Here is a 16,694-nt window from a genome sequence, read left to right on the forward strand (position 1 = left end):
TCTTTCTTATGAACATTTTATCAACTAGTCTTTGAGATATTAGGCTACTAGGGTTCTTACTATGCGTTTTGGTGTACTGAAAAATACCCTGATGTCCGTCTTTTATTTTTCTGCCATTTTTCTATCTGGCTGGCTGGCTACACACACACACAGTGTGTAGGTTATTTACAGTAGGAGATGGGCTTCTATCATCTTATCTTCTATCATTCTATATGGACTTCGATCTATAAGGTAGCTAGCAAATGTGAAACGGATTAAAATGACAAGAGTTGACAGCTGTATGAGTTCACCATTTACACAACATATGCTGCAACCTTTTGTAATTTTAATCGTTTGTTTCATATTGGCTGGCTTCCAACAATAGCTGAATTTGCAAAGCTAGTGAGCACCAATTCCGTTTCAGTGGTGTTTGCTATAATCTTTGCTACCCGGGTTAAATAAAGTTGAAATAAAATAAATAAAAAGTTCCCTTGCGACAATTTAGCTTTTGCAACGAGACCATTAAATATATTTAAGACCATTGTCTTAAATATATTTAATGGTCTCGTTGCAAAAGCTAAATTAGAAGAGAGTGTAGTTCTGTTCAGTTTGGATTTCAGTTTATCGCTAACCTTATCACAGGGACTTTGAAGCACTAACTTACATCATCTGCATGCTGATCTCGGAATAAATTGACGATAGCAAAGATTCCATCTTTGACGAGGCCACATAAATGGAATAGGTACTAGCTAGCTTAATAGTTAATATTTGCGCGCTAGCTCTGCATATTCAGCTAGTGTGTGTGCGCGATTGACTGGATTAACCTCACGTCAGTTACGTGCATTGAGTGCCTTTCAGACAGTAGATACGGCCTCTCTGTTACGGAGCAAGCTAAGGAACTGGCAGTGGATCAAACCATTGTGAGGCAAAGGGTGGGGGTGTCGCAATCTTTTGAAACTTAAAAACGCGCTATTAAGTGTCTATAATCAGCACAATTGCTTTCATTGCGTATTATTAATATTATTTAAATTACATAGTTATGTTTCAGTGATATATTGGGGGGGACAAATCATATTTTTCCCAGGATGGGGGGGTCGTGTCCCCGGGATTTCCGCCCCTGGCAATTCGGTCCCGACCCAATATTATGGACTGTTGATGATTACATTTTGTGATGTTGTAGTGCAGCTGCCTTCTTGGGCAGGCTTCACTTGCAAAATAGAGTCTGTCTCAATGGGCTTCTATTTTGGTATTAAAGAAAGACATTACACAGCCATATTAACTGAGAAAACATTTATTATAAATTAAAGTGAATAAGCCATTTTAATTAGGAGACCACGTATTTGACTCTAGTGACAAAATTAAGGAGACTAATTTTGTCCCCTCAATCATTTTTGCAGCTTTGTATAATGTTAAAAATGATGTTAAAAAAGTATGACTACACAGTGGTGACCCTTCAGGAGTGGGGTGTAATACATTATCAGACTCAGAACATGACATTAAAACCAGTCCAATAATGTTAATGAACAGTAACACATACCAGTTTTTAAAATAGAAAAAACAACAATCATTAGGATTTCATAATCACCAATTACCATGTGAATAGTTTCACAACCTTGAAAAATGTTTTTAAAGGTGTATGTTTTTAACCAGTTCAATAAAATGTCAGAATTAATTAACAATAATATTTAACCTACTGAACAATAACTCATTAACCTGTTTATTTATTGTGTGTGTGTGTGCGTGGCCTATCAGTGGGAAAACTGGGGGTGTTTTTTCAGTTTTATACATTTATCGAACTCTGAGATGATGGTTGACAGGGCAATTCAGAGGTCATGCTGGCTGTCCAGTTTGTTTCTGCTTTTCGTTTTCAGCACGGCCATAGCAGAGAAGGCACTTTCACACAGATAGGTACTGCTGAACAGTAGCATGATTCTGATTGCATGACAGGCGAGAGCAGGATGCTCTCCCACTACGCTGCACCAGAACTTTGGCAGTGTCATTTCCGGGAAGCGCATGCTCAGTCCGCGGTCAAATAACAGCTCCACCAGCTGATCCTCTTTGTTGCTTGACAGCGTGATTCTTCCCATCTCCACTCGAAAGGAGTCCTGTACCCAGTCGTCTTGTCTCCTGTTCTCCTCCGGGAAGTAGTCTCAACTTTCCCTGCAGCTTAACAAGATGTTTAACAGCAATCTCTGCTTGAAGCTCATAAAAGCGACCCAACACTTTACCCTTGGAAAGCCAGCGGACCTCTGCATGATAAAGCACTTGCTGGTGCTCGCTCCTCATATCCCTACAGAAGGCCTGGAAACAACAGCTTTTTGTGGAACTCTTTTTGATATAATTGACACACTTGATCACATCCTGGAGAGTGGCGTGGAGCTCATGCACCATGTCCTTCGATGCCAATGCCTCCCTGTGTAGGAAACAATGGTTCCACGTCACACTCAGTGCTCTCTCCAGTATCCGCTTTACTTCTCCGGAGTGCTTTCCCTTCATGGCAGCTTCCCCATCAGTGGTCACACTGACGCACCCATCCCAGGCCAGTCCCACAGAGCCCAGGAACATATCCATTGTGTTAAAGACAGCCTCTGCAGTGGTGGTGGTGAGCAAATCAGCACTAAAAAGGAACTGTTCCTCAAAGTTATTATCCCAGACGTGTCTGACATAGACCATTAGAATTGCATGGTTAGCCACATCTGTGGATTCATCAAGCTGCAGTGCGTAATGGCCATTTGCACTGATGCGCTCTGATGTCTGACATGTCCTGGATTTTCCTCCTCACAGTGTCATTGGATAGGGGTATGGTTTTAAGTTTGTTGGCGGCTGACTCTCCCAAGATTTCAGTGCACATATCATTCGTAGCAGGGAGTATGAGATCCTCTTTGTTGGTGTGGGCTTTTTTGGGGGGGCCACAAGGTATGATGTGCAAAGTGCCTTTTCTTGTACCGTGCATACGTTCTTTAATGAAGCTTGTGAGGCCTCCAGATATTGACGTCTTTTTAAAAAGTCAGCTGTCTTATCTTTATGGGTTGGATGCTTGGTGTCCAGATGCCTTTCCATTTTGGAGGGTTTCATGCTCTCATTAGCTAACGGCTCGTTGCATCGGACATACAGCGGTCTACACTCACCCTGCCTGTCTTCTCTATACAGTACCAGTCAAAAGTTTGGACACACCTACTCATTCCAGGGTTTTTCTTTATTTTTACTATTTTCTACAGAATAATAGTGAAGACAACACAACTATGAAATAACACATATGGAATCATGTAGTAACCAAAAAAGTGTTCAATAAATCAAAATATATTTGAGATTCTTTAAAGTAGCCACATGATGTAGTCACCTGGAACGCATTTCAATTAACAGGTGTGCCTTGTTAAAAGTTAATTTGTGGAATTTCTTTCCTTCTTAATGCGTTTGAGCCAATCAGTTGTGTTGTGACAAGGTAGGGTTGGTATACAGAAGATATCCCTATTTGGTAAAAGACCAATAAGAAGAAGAGACTTGCTTGGGCCAAGAAACACGAGCAATGGACATTAGACCTGTGGAAATCTGTCCTTTGGTCTTATTTATTTAGAATTCAAGGCACACTTAACCAGCATGGCTACCACAGAATTCTGCAGCGATATGCCATCCAATCTGGTTTGCGCTTGGTGGGACTATCATTTGTTTTTCAATAGGACAATGACCCAACACACCTCCAGGCTGTGTAAGGGCTATTTGACCAAGAAGGAGAGTGATGGAGTGTTGCATCAGATAACCTCACCTCAACCCAATTTGAGATGGTTTGGGATGAGTTGGACCGCAGAGTGAAGGAAAAGCAGCCAACAAGTGCTTAGCATATGTGGGAATTCCTTCAAGACTGTTGGAAAAGCATTCCAGGTGAAGCTGGTTGAGAGAATTCCAAGAGTGTGCAAAGCTGTCATCAAGGCAAAGAGTGGCTTCTTTGAAGAATCTAAAATATTTGTTTAACACTTTTTTGGTTACTACATGATTGTGTTATTTCATAGTTTTGTCTTCACTATTATTCTACAATGTAGAAAATAGTAAAAATAAAGAAAAACCCTTGAATGGGTCGGTGTGTCCAAACTTTTGACTGGAACTGTATGTAAAACTATATTTTATAAAGTCCGGGTTAATATCACTTTTTAAAATTATATTATAATTCTAAAGCTTCAACTGGCTTAACAAACTCAGATTATTATAATTTGTTTTGCATATGTTGTTGTTTTGACCCTATTTTACATAATCTGAGGTGTTTGTTGTGCCTGCCATCGATTGAGACACAGAATGCTCTTGAAAACAGGGTGGGAGTCATTTCAAAGAGTGATTGAAATCAAATGGAACGACCCCTCGGTTCGGCGTTTATCCAAAACCCCTACAAATAAAAAATACATGAATTTCCTCATAGGTTGGGGTGTAGGGTTTGAGCATAGCTTAAAGGTAGGGAATGGCAGTTCGTCTTCCTGCTCCATAGTCAAGTACCATGGTCTTGTAGTGGATGCGAGCTTCGACTGGAAGCCAGTGGAGTGTGCTGGCGAGTTGCTGCGTTCTGGCTAAATTGCAGTGATTTGAAGTCACAAGCGGGGAGCCTAGCCAACAGCGAGTTGCAGTAGTCCAGACAGGAGATGACAAGTGCCTGGATTAGGACCTGCGCCGCTTCCTGTGTGAGGTAGGGTCATACTCTACAGATGTTGCAGAGCATGAACCTGCAGGAGTGAGTCACTGCTTTTAATGTTTGCAGAGAACGAAAGGGTTCTTTGCACTCTGGGAGGGAGACAATGTGGAGTTGTCAACCATGATGGAGAGGACTTGAAGCGGGCAGGCCTTCCCCGGGAGGAAGAGCAGCTCTGTCTTGTTGAGCTTGAGGTGGTGGGTCAACATCCAAGCTGAGATTTCTGCTAGGCAAGCAGAGATGCGTGCTGCCACCTGGGTGTCAGAAGGGGGGAAGGAGAAAGGTAGTTTAGTGTTATCCGCATAGCAATGATAGGAGAGACCATGTGAGAATATGACGGAGACGAGTGATTTGGTGTATAAAGAGAAGAGGGCCTAGAACCGAGCAGTGGGGTACACCAGTAGTGAGAGTATCCGGTGCAGACACAGATCCTCTCCACGTCACCTGGCAAGAGTGGCCTGCCAGGTAGGATGCATTCCAAGAGTATACAGAGACTGAGACGCCCAGCCCTTAGAGGAATGGAGAGGAGGATCTGATGGTTCACAGTGTCGAACGCAGAGGATAGATATAGGAGGATGAGAACAGAGGAGAGCAGTGCGGAGAGCCTCCATGACACAGAGGAGAGCAGTCTCGGTTGAGTGACCTGTCTAGAAGCCTGACTGGTTAGGGTCAAGAAGATTGTTCAGAGAGCGATAACGAGAGTTGGTCTGAGACAAGAAGATAGTGTCTTGTAATTTGAACATAAGGGAGGAAGTTATATTGTGCAGAATGAGATTGGGGCATACGGGATTGAATCCTTTGAAATTGATAGGGAAATATGGTACTGGAATGTGTGATGGGTGTATGGTAGAGAATGGTTGAACATGTATTATTATTATTATGTGAAATGATGTAGAAAGGGAGAGTTTATTTGATAGGGTTAGAGAGGTAGGTCTGAGATGGGGATTGGGTGGTATTTTTGGGGGGGTGACAGTGAGGTTTGTAGGGATTTTATTTTATTAGAAATTCAGGGTTAGCAAAAGAATAGTAGTAGGGAGACTGTGATCGTCCTCACACTCCACTACAGTAGTTGGCGGTATATGCACCTTTCAGTTGGTTGCGATTCGCCAATAGAAATGTAAAGTAGAAGTAAATGGAAGTGAACATGACCAAGAACAATTTCCACGTTAGCGTTTTTATTTAGATATTAACACCACAGAACTCAAAATTACTAATTTAACTGCACAGCATCACATACCTGCTCCGGGTAGTCATTAATTCGTGTTGGAGACAGGACTTGGTTGATAGATGTTATCTCGGTAACTAAGCTATATAGCAGTTAACGTTAGCTAACAATGGCTAACTGTGTGGTTTTTCACACTCAAATAGCCTCCATTATGGAGGTGCTAGCGAATGCCGCCGTGGCAGAGATCTGTAAACTCGTAGACGACGACTATGCAGTGTTTCGTTTGGAAATTTCTCAAAGCCAGAAGGAAAACGGGGCATTACGGAGGAAACTACAGCTACTGGAACTGAAGATGGCACGGGAGCGCGCAGAGAGGACACGGCGAGAGCACGTCCTCGCCAGTCCTCCCAGTAGTGTCAATATTCTCGACCGATACAGAAGAATGGCAAGAGGTACATTTAGCAGAAGGCTGAGGGGCGTGTCGCCCCGTTCCACTTTGTGCATGTGTCACTAGATTTGTTACACACATATGGTTAACCAGAATTGGGTCTTGGTCAGTTTTTGGACACTATACATTAATTGCCCTGATTACTATCTATCTACCTAACTATTGATCTAGCACAAACAGGGGCGAAAATCTGATATCAACTTTGGAGGGGACAATTACATGAAATTTCCTCAAGAGCAATTCCTGAGGGGGACACCAAAAGTAGTGCTGTAACACATAGCCTACATTGTAATATGGTAAATGTATATTGAGGAACCAAAGAAATAAGGTGTTTGCCGTACTCCTAACTACCGGTACCCAAAACCACACAACTAATCACAACAGCAATACCATTGCCTAACAAATCTTAGTTCAGTCACCAGTTTAAGTTGAGAGTGGGGGTATCCATGGCATTTTCCAATTATGTTCCTATTTTACAAGTAAAAAAAATGGAGAACCTTTCATAATGTTGCCAAACAAAGACTCAACAAACTTACCTGAGACTCCCTGTCTCTGCCAGTCTGTACCTGCATATCTGTCCCCAACTCTGCTGTCTGTGTGCCATCTGTTGCCTGCTCTGCCTAATTACATCATTGTGAAACATTTCCATTAGAATTTCATTTCTTTCTTATGAACATTTTATCAACTAGTCTTTAAGATATTAGGCTACTAGGGTTCTTACTATGCGTTTTGGTGTATTGAAAAATACTCTGATGTCCGTCTTTTATTTTACTGCCATTTTTCTACCTGGCTGGCTGGCTGGCTACACACACAGTGTGTAGGTTATTTACAGTAGGAGATGGGCTTCTATCATCTTCAATCATTCTATTTGGGCTTCGATCTAAAAGGTAGCTAGCAAATGTGAAACGGATTAAAATGACAAGAGTTGACAGCTGTATGAGTTCACCATTTACACAACATATGCTGCAACCTTTTGTAATTTTAATAGTTTGTTTCATATTGGCTGGCTTCCAACAATAGCTGAATTTGCAAAGCTAGCGAGCACCAATTCAGTTTCAGTGGTGTTTGCTATAATCTTTGCTACCTGGGTTAAATAAAGGTGAAACAAAATAAATAAATAAAAGTTCACTTGCGACAATTTAGCTTTTGCAACGAGACCATTAAATATATTTAAGACAATGGTAGAAGAGAGTGTAGTTCTGTTCAGTTTGGATTTCAGTTTATCGCTAACCTTATCACAGGGACTTTGAAGCACTAACTTACATCATCTGCATGCTGATTCCATCTTTGACGACGCCACATAAATGGAATAGGTACTAGCTAGCTTAATAGTTAATATTTGCGCGCTAGCTCTGCATATTCAGCTAGTGTGTGTGCGCGATTGACTGGATTAACCTCACGTCAGTTACGTGCATTGAGTGCCTTTCAGCCAGTAGATACGACCTCTCTGTTACCTAACAAGCTAAGGAACTGGCAGTGGATCAAACCATTGTGAGGCAAAGGGTGGGGGGGTTGCAATCTTTTGAAACTTAAAAACGCGCTATTAAGTGTCTATAATCAGCACAATTGCTTTCATTGCGTATTATTAATATTATTTAAATTACATAGTTATGTTTCAGTGATATATTGGGGGGGGACAAATCATATTTTTCCCAGGATGGGGGGGGGGGTCGTGTCCCCCCGGGATTTCCGCCCCTGAGCACAAAGACACTTTCATATTCTAACCAGATTCTTGATTTACGGCATTTTCTATTATTTACTAATTGAAAACAAATAGTATATAAAGAAGTTATACGAAGTGTTACCTAACATCCTTTCCAATTCTATACAGTGTCAATAGTGTACAATATATACTGTTGAGCAGTAACAGTACCTAACCTAACAACCTCTTCCCCCAATCACTCTCAGTTGAAGGACATCTCACTGGAGGCCATAGGCGCTTTGTGAAGCCAGCGGGACACAATACATGGAGAGATGACCAACCCATAGCTGTTGATGAGGGGAGTGGAACCTCAACCCAGCACGTTATCATGATAGAGGTTAGTGTAATTGTGTTGCATTAAAAAGGAGATAGTTTGTAAATCAAATGTGCAGCATTTATTTCAGAAGGGCTCACCTCAGCTATTCACTTGCTTACATGGACTAATTTATCTGCCATAGAGGAGATTGTGAGACTTCCATTTGACATTGTTATCCAATTTAACTCATGTACTGGTTAAATAACCTCCTCTCTTCTTGTGTCAGTCTGCAGATGCAGAGGCTGCAGGTCCTGGGGTCAAGCAGGAGAGGTCTGAAGGAGAGGAGGACCCACGGCACAGCAGAGACATCCAGACTGGAGACCCTACCATCGCTCCACCGCCGCCCAGGATCCGAAGCAGCATCACGGAGATCAGTGGAACGCCGAACGCCGTCCTCAAGTCAGAGACAGACACAGAGACTTTAAGTGTACCACATAGGCTCTTACACACAGGATCAGACCCAGTGGGGCTGGAGCGACTGGGCTGTCCTCCTGCTCCTGGCTCAGAGTATTTACCGGTATTTCACCAGAGCGAGAGGACGATTAATTCCCAAGGAGATGATGATGGTGACACGTTAGACACTGGTGGTGATTCATCTTGTTCTTACGCTATAGAGATGGACCCTGGCAACATGCCCTTGGGTTTAGAGACACAGACTGATCTGTCTAGAGGGGACTGGAACCAGTACAGTAGTAGTGTATACTCTGAAGGGTGCCTAGATAAGAAAGGGGACGATATAGTGGTAGATGAGGTGAAAGTGGAGGGCGACACTCCTCTGACATGGAATGCAGATGAGACTCACTTAGGACACTCACAAGGCAGAGATTTCTTAGATTACGCGGAGAACTTCGAGACAAATCAAAATGTCACGACCCACTCCCCTCCACATGCTTTCAGGGATTGCGACCCAGAGTCCAAGTCAATGGGGCCTTCCGATTTACACAGCCGGGTCCTTTTCGATCAGGTATTGAACTCAAATGACAGGGCTAGAGCCCAGGCTCAGGGACAGGGAGCCACATCAGGCAATAGTAAAGAGAAACGGTTCCTCTGCATGTTCTGTAACAAAGGCTTCAGCTGCCCCCAGAAGGTGGAGATCCACCAGAGGGTCCACACAGGTGTGAAACCATTCAGCTGTACCCAGTGTCACATGCGCTTCGCTGAGGCTGGCAGCCTGAAGAGGCACCAGAGGGTCCACACAGGAGAGAAACCCTTCAGCTGTACCCAGTGTCATATGTGTTTCTCCCACTCTTTCAGCCTGAAAAGGCACCAAAGGGTCCACACAGGGGACAAATCCTACAGCTGCCCCCAGTGTGAGAAGAGCTTCACCCACCAGAACCAGCTGAAGATGCACCTGAAGGTCCACATGGGAGAAAGGCCGTTTGCCTGTACGCACTGCAGAAAGAGGTTCTCAGAGAGGAGCTACCTCCGGATACACCAGCAGAAAAAACATTCCACTTTATAACATAGAAAGTACCCATTCCACTCGATAGCTTCCGACTTTTCGATCAAACCCTGCATTAAAGACAGATTAATTTTCATTGTCTGCAGAAAAGATGCACAGATGCATTTGGAATAATGAGAGTAACAGATCTGTGTTGAATATTCTTGGGTAGAATATTGCATCCAGACATTGTTTGATATAAGGCATATATAAGCCTAAAACGGCTGTTACATAATGTTTGTTCTGTGTAAGCTATATGATGTTCACAAATGCCTCTTTCCATGCTTCCATTGAACTATATATTTTTTTCCCCAATACATTTTTTATGAGAAAATAAATGCAGTTGATACAGATTTTTAGTTGAGATTTTACTTTGACATTTTGGTCATTAAGCAGGCGCTCTTATCCAGACCATCTTACAATTAGTGCATTTAGAAAGCTGGGTGAGACAACCACATAACACGGTCGTAGCAGGTACATTTTCCCTCTAAATAGTTATCAGCAGAGTCAGTGCTTTTTGTTGTTGTATGGGTGGGTAGGAGGCAGCGTGAGATTCATTTAAGATACTCTGAAAAGGTCAGGCTTCAGATTTTTTTCGAAAATGGGCAGGGACTCAGGGGGAAGGCAGCTGGTTCCACCATTGCGGTGCAGGGAACAGCTTGGTCTGGGCTGAGTGGGAAGGGTGGGAGGGCCGAGATACCAGAGGTGGCAGCACTGAGTGCTTGGGTAGGGGTGTATGGTTGAGCATAGCATGAAGGGAGAGAGGGGCAGCACCCCTTGCTGCTCTGAAAGCAAGCACCATGGTCTTGTAGTGGATATGAGCTTCGCCTGGGAGCCAGCTGAGTGTGCGGAGCAGCGGTGTGACATGGGAGACCTTGGAAGGGTTGAACACCAGGCGGGCTGCAGCGTTCTGGATAAGTTGCAGGGGTTTGTTGGCACAAGCAGGGAGCCCAGCCAACAGTGAGTTGAAGTAGTGAGTTGGAGATGACGAGCCTAGGACCTGCGCCGAAGGGTCGTACTTTACGGATGTTGTAGAGCATGAACCTGCAGGAGCGAGTCATTGCTTTGATGTTTGCAGAGAATGACATAGTGTTATCCAGGGTCACGCCAAGGTTCTTTGCACTGTGGGAGAGGGACACCGTGTAGTGTCCAACCATGATGGAGCGGGCAGGCCTTCCCCAGGAGGAAGAGCACCTGCTGATGAAACTGTGGGTTTACACAACTGAAGAATTTATTTTACACCAACTGTCAGGAACCATCTCAGGGAAGCTCATCTGCGTGCTTGTCATCCTCACCAGGGTCTTGACCTGACTGCAGTTCGGCATAGTAACTGACTTCAGTGGGCAAATGCTCACTTTCAATGGCCACTGGCATGCTGGAGAAGTGTGGTCTTCATGGATGAATCCTAGTTTCAACCGGGCAGATGACAGACAAGCATGTATGGCTTAGTGTGGGTGAGCCGTTTGCTGATGTCAACGTTGTGAACAGAGTCCCCCATGGTGGGGTTGTGGTATAGGCAGGCATAAGCAACAGACAACGAATACAATTGCATTTTATCGATGAGCAATTTGAATGCACAGCGATACCGTGACGAGATCCTGAGGCCCATTGTTGTGACATTCATCGCAAAGATCTGGACACAATGCCTGGAAGCTGAAAATGTCTCAGTTCTTCCATGGCCTGCATACTCACTCTACATGTCACCCATTGATCATGTTTGGGATGCTCTGGATCGACGTGTACAACAGAGTGTTCCAGTTCTCGCCAATATCCAGCAACTTTGCACAGCCATTGACGAGGAGTGGGACAACATTCCACAGGCCACAATCAACAGCCTGATCAACTCTATGCGAAGGAGATGTATTGTGCTGCATGAGGCAAATGGTGGTCACACCAGATACTGACTGGTTTTCTGATACACGCCCCTACCTTTTTTTTTAAGTATCTGTGACCAACAGATGCATATCTGTATTCCCAGTCATGTGAAATCCATAGAGTAGGGCCTAATGAATTTATTTCAATTGACTTATTTCCTTATATGAACTGTAACTCAGTAACATCTTTGAAATTGTTGAATGAAATTGCTGCATGATGCGTTTTTATATTTTTGTTCAGTATTGATGGCTTCTGACTTCTAAACTTGAAATATTGTTAATCATCAGGTATCCTATGGAATGGAGAAGTTAATGGTTATCTGTAGGAGGAATGTATATGGTGGAGTCAATTAAGGTTGAATATGAGCCAGGGCTTGGAATGTTACTCAGTAAGGGAAAGGCAATCACATGGTTGCGGGCACTGATAAGGGGGGGAGAGATGTGGTTTAGTGAGGAATGTGGGCCGGGACAGGTCAGGTCACATTAAGGGAGAAGGAACAGTTTATTACCCACATCACTTAACTTCCTGCCTTGCAATAAAGATGTCATGTCTAGAGGGAAGGAGGAGACTTCACCTAAATTGCAGTATATATATTTGTGCTGGTGGGAACATGTCTTTGTCTGTTCAGCTGTCTGACCCATTGGGTGAATAAACTTGGTTTGAGCTTTAATAATCGTCTGAGTTTTTACTCGGTTCATTTAGAACAGGCCTGGGAAACTCCGGTCCTCGGGGGCCTGATTGGTGTCACTCTTTTGCCCCAGCCGCAGCTAACAAACCTGACTCCAATAATCAACTAATCATGATCTTCAGTTAAAAGTTTGAAAGTGTTGATTTGAAGTTATCACTTCAAATCAACACTTCAAATCTCTTAAGTCATCTTCGTGACCACCACCCACTACTTTATCGCAAATGCAAGCTAAGTTAACTTTTAGCTCAATGCATGATGTGATGACTTCGGAATGGGGGAAAATGTCATGGTTTGTCTGTCTAACTTGCTAATAGCTTGTCAATAATGTAAACTGAAGCTTTCAGTGTTACCTACTCTTGTAAAAACACTTCACGTGGTTCTGCTGCAGTATGCGTCGTGTGTCTGCAGACCCTATTCGCCCATTGCACACGATAACACTTTATGTAGTTTAGTTACCCAACCAACATATTTTGTGAAGTTAAAATCCGGCAGTTGTCGACTTGGTTGTAAAAGTGTTCCAACAAGAGAAAGACTATAGACTCCTATACAAGGCTCCTGTATTTGTCAATTGTTGGGCTCATTGCAATTACTGTTACTGTCTTCTTAAGACTCATTTGTATTTATGTAAATTGTGCATGGGGGTCATTGCATATACTCATGCAACACAGAAGATAGACTGTGTGAGTGAATAATAATTATAATGTAACAACTAGTTACATTATTTGGCGATACCGATATTTTCCTTGTCAAAAAAAAGATACCGATATTTAAAAAATGTAGCGGCCATTTAAGCATTCTATTACAGTTAAATAGTTAACACACACACATGGACGCAGCGGTCTAAGGCACTGCATCTCAGTGCAAGAGGTGTCACTACAGTCCCTGGTTCGAATCCAGGCTGTATCACATCCAGCCGTGATTGGGAGTCCCATAGGGCGCCGCACAATTAGCCCAGCGTCATCCGGGTTTGGCCGTCATTGTAAATAAGAATTTGTTCTTAACTGACATGCCTAGTTAACCTCTCTGGTATCAGTGGGACGGTAGCGTCCCACCTCAACAACAGCCAGTGAAATTCCAGGGTGCGAAATTCAAAACAACAGAAATCCCATAATTAAAATTCCTCAAACATACAAGTATTATACACCATTATAAAAGTAAACTTCTTGTTAATCCAACCACAGTGTCCGATTTCAAAAAGGCTTTACGGCGAAAGCACACCATGCGATTATGTTAGGTCAGCGCCTAGTCACAGAAAACCATACAGCCATTTTCCAGCCAAGGAGAGGGCTCACAAAAGTCAGAAATAGTGATTAAATGAATCACTAACCTTTGATCTTCATCATATGGCACTCACAGGACTTACACAATAAATGTTTTTGTTCGATAATGTCCCTCTTTATGTCCAAAAACCTCAGTTTTGTTGGTGCATTTAGTTCAGTAATCCAAAAGGCACAAGCGCACTCTCAACATCCAGACGAAAAGTCAAAAAAGTACAATAAAAGTTCGTAGAAACATGTCAAACGATGTTTAAAATCAATCCTCAGGTTGTTTTTGTCATAAATAATCAATATTTCAACCGGACAAAAGCTTTGTCAATAGAAAAGGAGAAACAAGAAAGGCGCTCTTGTTCAGTCGTTTCATTCTCAACCAGGATTTCTATGGAACGCCGTTTGGGTCTTGGCATGTCAAAAAAGATACACGTCAAATAAGCTTGTTGACCAATCAGGACCTGAACATGACTGCATGTCGCATAATAATTTAACGCTTTAATTCATTTTTACGTAGTTATTACACATTGATTACACTATCACTTGTATTTCACATGTCACAACGATTCATCGATACGTATGCTATGATGCTGGTAAAGTTGTCTTGCACACCTACAGTGCTGGTCAAAACAAATCTTGCTAGCTCATGGAAGCAAAAAAAATTTCTTCTCCAAAAACATATCAAAACAAAATCCGTTTCAGACACTCTAATGTACTTGTCCTCTTGCTCAGTTGTGCACCGGGGCCTCCTTCTCCTCTTTCTATTCTGGTTAGAGCCAGTTTGCGCTGTTCTGTGAAGGGAGTAGTACACAACGTTGTATGAGATCTTCAGTTTCTTGGCAATTTCTCACATGGAATAGCCATAATTTCCCAGAACAAGAATAGACTGACGAGTTTCAGAAGAATGTTCTTTGTTTCTGGCCATTTTGAGCATGTAATCAAACCCACAAATGCTGATGCTCCAGATACTCAACTAGTCTAAAGATGGCCAATTTTATTGCTTCTTTAATCAAAACAGTTTTCAGCTGTGCTAACGTAATTGCAAAAGGGTTTTCTAATGATCAGTTAGCCTTTTAAAATGATAAACTTGGATTAGCTAACACAACGTGCCATTGGAACACAGGAGTGATGGTTGCTGATAATGGGCCTCTGTTCGCCTATGTAGATATTCCATAAAAAATTAGCAGTTTCCAGCTACAATAGTCATTTACAACATTAACAATGTCTACACTGTATTTCTGATCAATTTGATGTTATTTTAATGGACAAAGAAATGTTATTTTCTTCCAAAAACAAGGGCATTTCTAAGTGACCCCAAACTTTTGAACAGTAGTGTACGTTATATGGGTATGCACGTCAGCTTTGACATCGGTTTTTCACATCGGCGTTAAACTAGACATCGGGCTGATACTGATGTTGGCATTTTTAGTTCGATTCCGATATGTTCACCGACTATATCGTGCATCCCTAGTAATAATAATACATTTGCTATTCCGTAGTTTACAGAGTGGGCGTGCAGCAGTCAAGGCCTGCCGTCATCTGGTCCAAGGCTTCTCACAGAGCTGGAAGAGAATGAGAGAACTGAGAAAAAAATCAGGCTGCCCTCAACATGCCACAGAAGGCTCTGATCCATGATGTGGTGACCCGATGGGGATCTACACACAAGATGCTTGAGCGTTTCCTCAGCCAAGAGCAGCCAGTCTGTGCCACATTGGCTGGAGAAAGAGGAACATGGCATCTGATGCCAACATAAGTGTCATGGAGCAAGTGTGCCAGCTACTTGAACCTCTGAGCAAGTTTACAGATGCACTTTCCTCAGAGACACAAGTGACCATGTCAGCCATCGAGCCTGTCCTGGACCACATCACCCGTGATGTTCTGGTGGAAGACGATACGGAGCCATTCCTGACCAAGGAGATGAAAAGGGTAATGAGAGAAGACCTTAACAACAGATACACAGAGAAGGCAAAGAGAGTCATGCACATGGCTTGTTTCATTGACCCCTGCTTCAAAAGGTGCTTTTTAGATGAGCCTGAGGCTGCAAAAGTTGACACTGACATCTGTGTCCAGGAGGCCTTGAAGCTGGAAGCTGCACAAGTCAGGGAAGAACCACAAAGCACCAGCAGCACCTCCAACACCCCCACAGCGGCATCGGAGGGGAAAGGCCTGGCTGGGTTCCTGAGAAAGATTACCTCAACAAGGCAGCAGAGAGGTGAAGAGGGTCAGATTCCGACCACCCCAGAAGACAGAGTGAAAGAAGAGATCAAGGTCAACCTGTCTCTGCCACCCATTCCAGCAGAAGAGGATCCGCTGGTGTGGTGGAGGGGCTATGCATCAGAGCTGCCTCACCTTGCCAGGGTTGCCAGGAAGCTTTTGTGCATCCCAGCCACCAGCGTGCCATCAGAGAGTGTTCAGTGCCAGTGGGCACATTGTCTCCCTACTTAAACCGGACAAAGTAAATATGCAGACATTTTTACATTTCAATCTCAAGTGAACAAAGATGCATACATACAGGATGTTAGGCCAGCAGCACCTTATGTCTTTATGAAGGAGGGAACGGACATGCAATCAGTGCTGTTCATCTGATTTGTTTACATATTTTGTGTTGTTATTTTAATGTCAACACCTGCACATTGGATTTGTTTACATATGGTTGTATTGTTCTTACATGCACATTGCTTTACTTGTGTTGCTTTTATATGCACATTTGATTTGCTTACTTAAGGTTGTGTTCATTAAACTGCACTAGGGAAACTTTTACCTCATGGCCACATGGTGCCATCTTTAATGTTAATGTTATTATTTTAATGTTTATGCACACAAAAATTGCATAGTGCTGCTAATTTTATTTGTTTGTTGGTTTTCAATATAAAACTTGGTGAAATGATTTCAGTACTTTTTGAACATTTCCAGCACATTTTAACAATACCGCAATAATACTGATAACCGTGATAATTCTGGTCACTATAATCGTGATATGAAATTTTCATACCATTTCATCTCTACTACCTTGAATTATTCCATCATAACATGATGCGCCTTCCTATTTTACCAGAGTTACCTAGCTGTTAAAGCTGCAATATGTAACTTTTTGGGCGACCTGACCAAATTCACATAGAAATGTGACATAGATTTGTCAT

General features: G+C 42.8%; 2 protein-coding genes across 4 annotated transcripts in view; both read left to right on the top strand.

Annotated features, from left to right (window-relative positions):
- LOC106602426 (zinc finger protein 583-like) overlaps positions 1-12,268 on the top strand; it is a 61,967-nt gene extending 49,699 nt beyond the window's left edge. Inside the window, exons 1-3 of one of the 2 annotated variants that reach the window (XM_014195055.2) lie at positions 5,986-6,268; positions 8,173-8,303; positions 8,509-12,268. In XM_014195055.2, the coding sequence (XP_014050530.2) occupies positions 5,986-6,268; positions 8,173-8,303; positions 8,509-9,744 (1,650 nt within the window). In that variant the 3' untranslated portion in view covers positions 9,745-12,268. Of the gene's footprint in view, positions 1-5,985; positions 6,269-8,172; positions 8,304-8,508 lie in introns of those variants that run through there. The other variant, XM_045717564.1, reaches the window with a different exon arrangement.
- LOC106602512 (zinc finger protein 69 homolog) overlaps positions 1-16,694 on the top strand; it is a 506,109-nt gene that overhangs the window by 396,355 nt on the left and 93,060 nt on the right. The window lies entirely within an intron of this gene.

This window comes from Salmo salar, chromosome ssa04, assembly GCF_905237065.1.
Source record: "Salmo salar chromosome ssa04, Ssal_v3.1, whole genome shotgun sequence".
Classification (NCBI taxonomy): domain Eukaryota; kingdom Metazoa; phylum Chordata; class Actinopteri; order Salmoniformes; family Salmonidae; genus Salmo; species Salmo salar.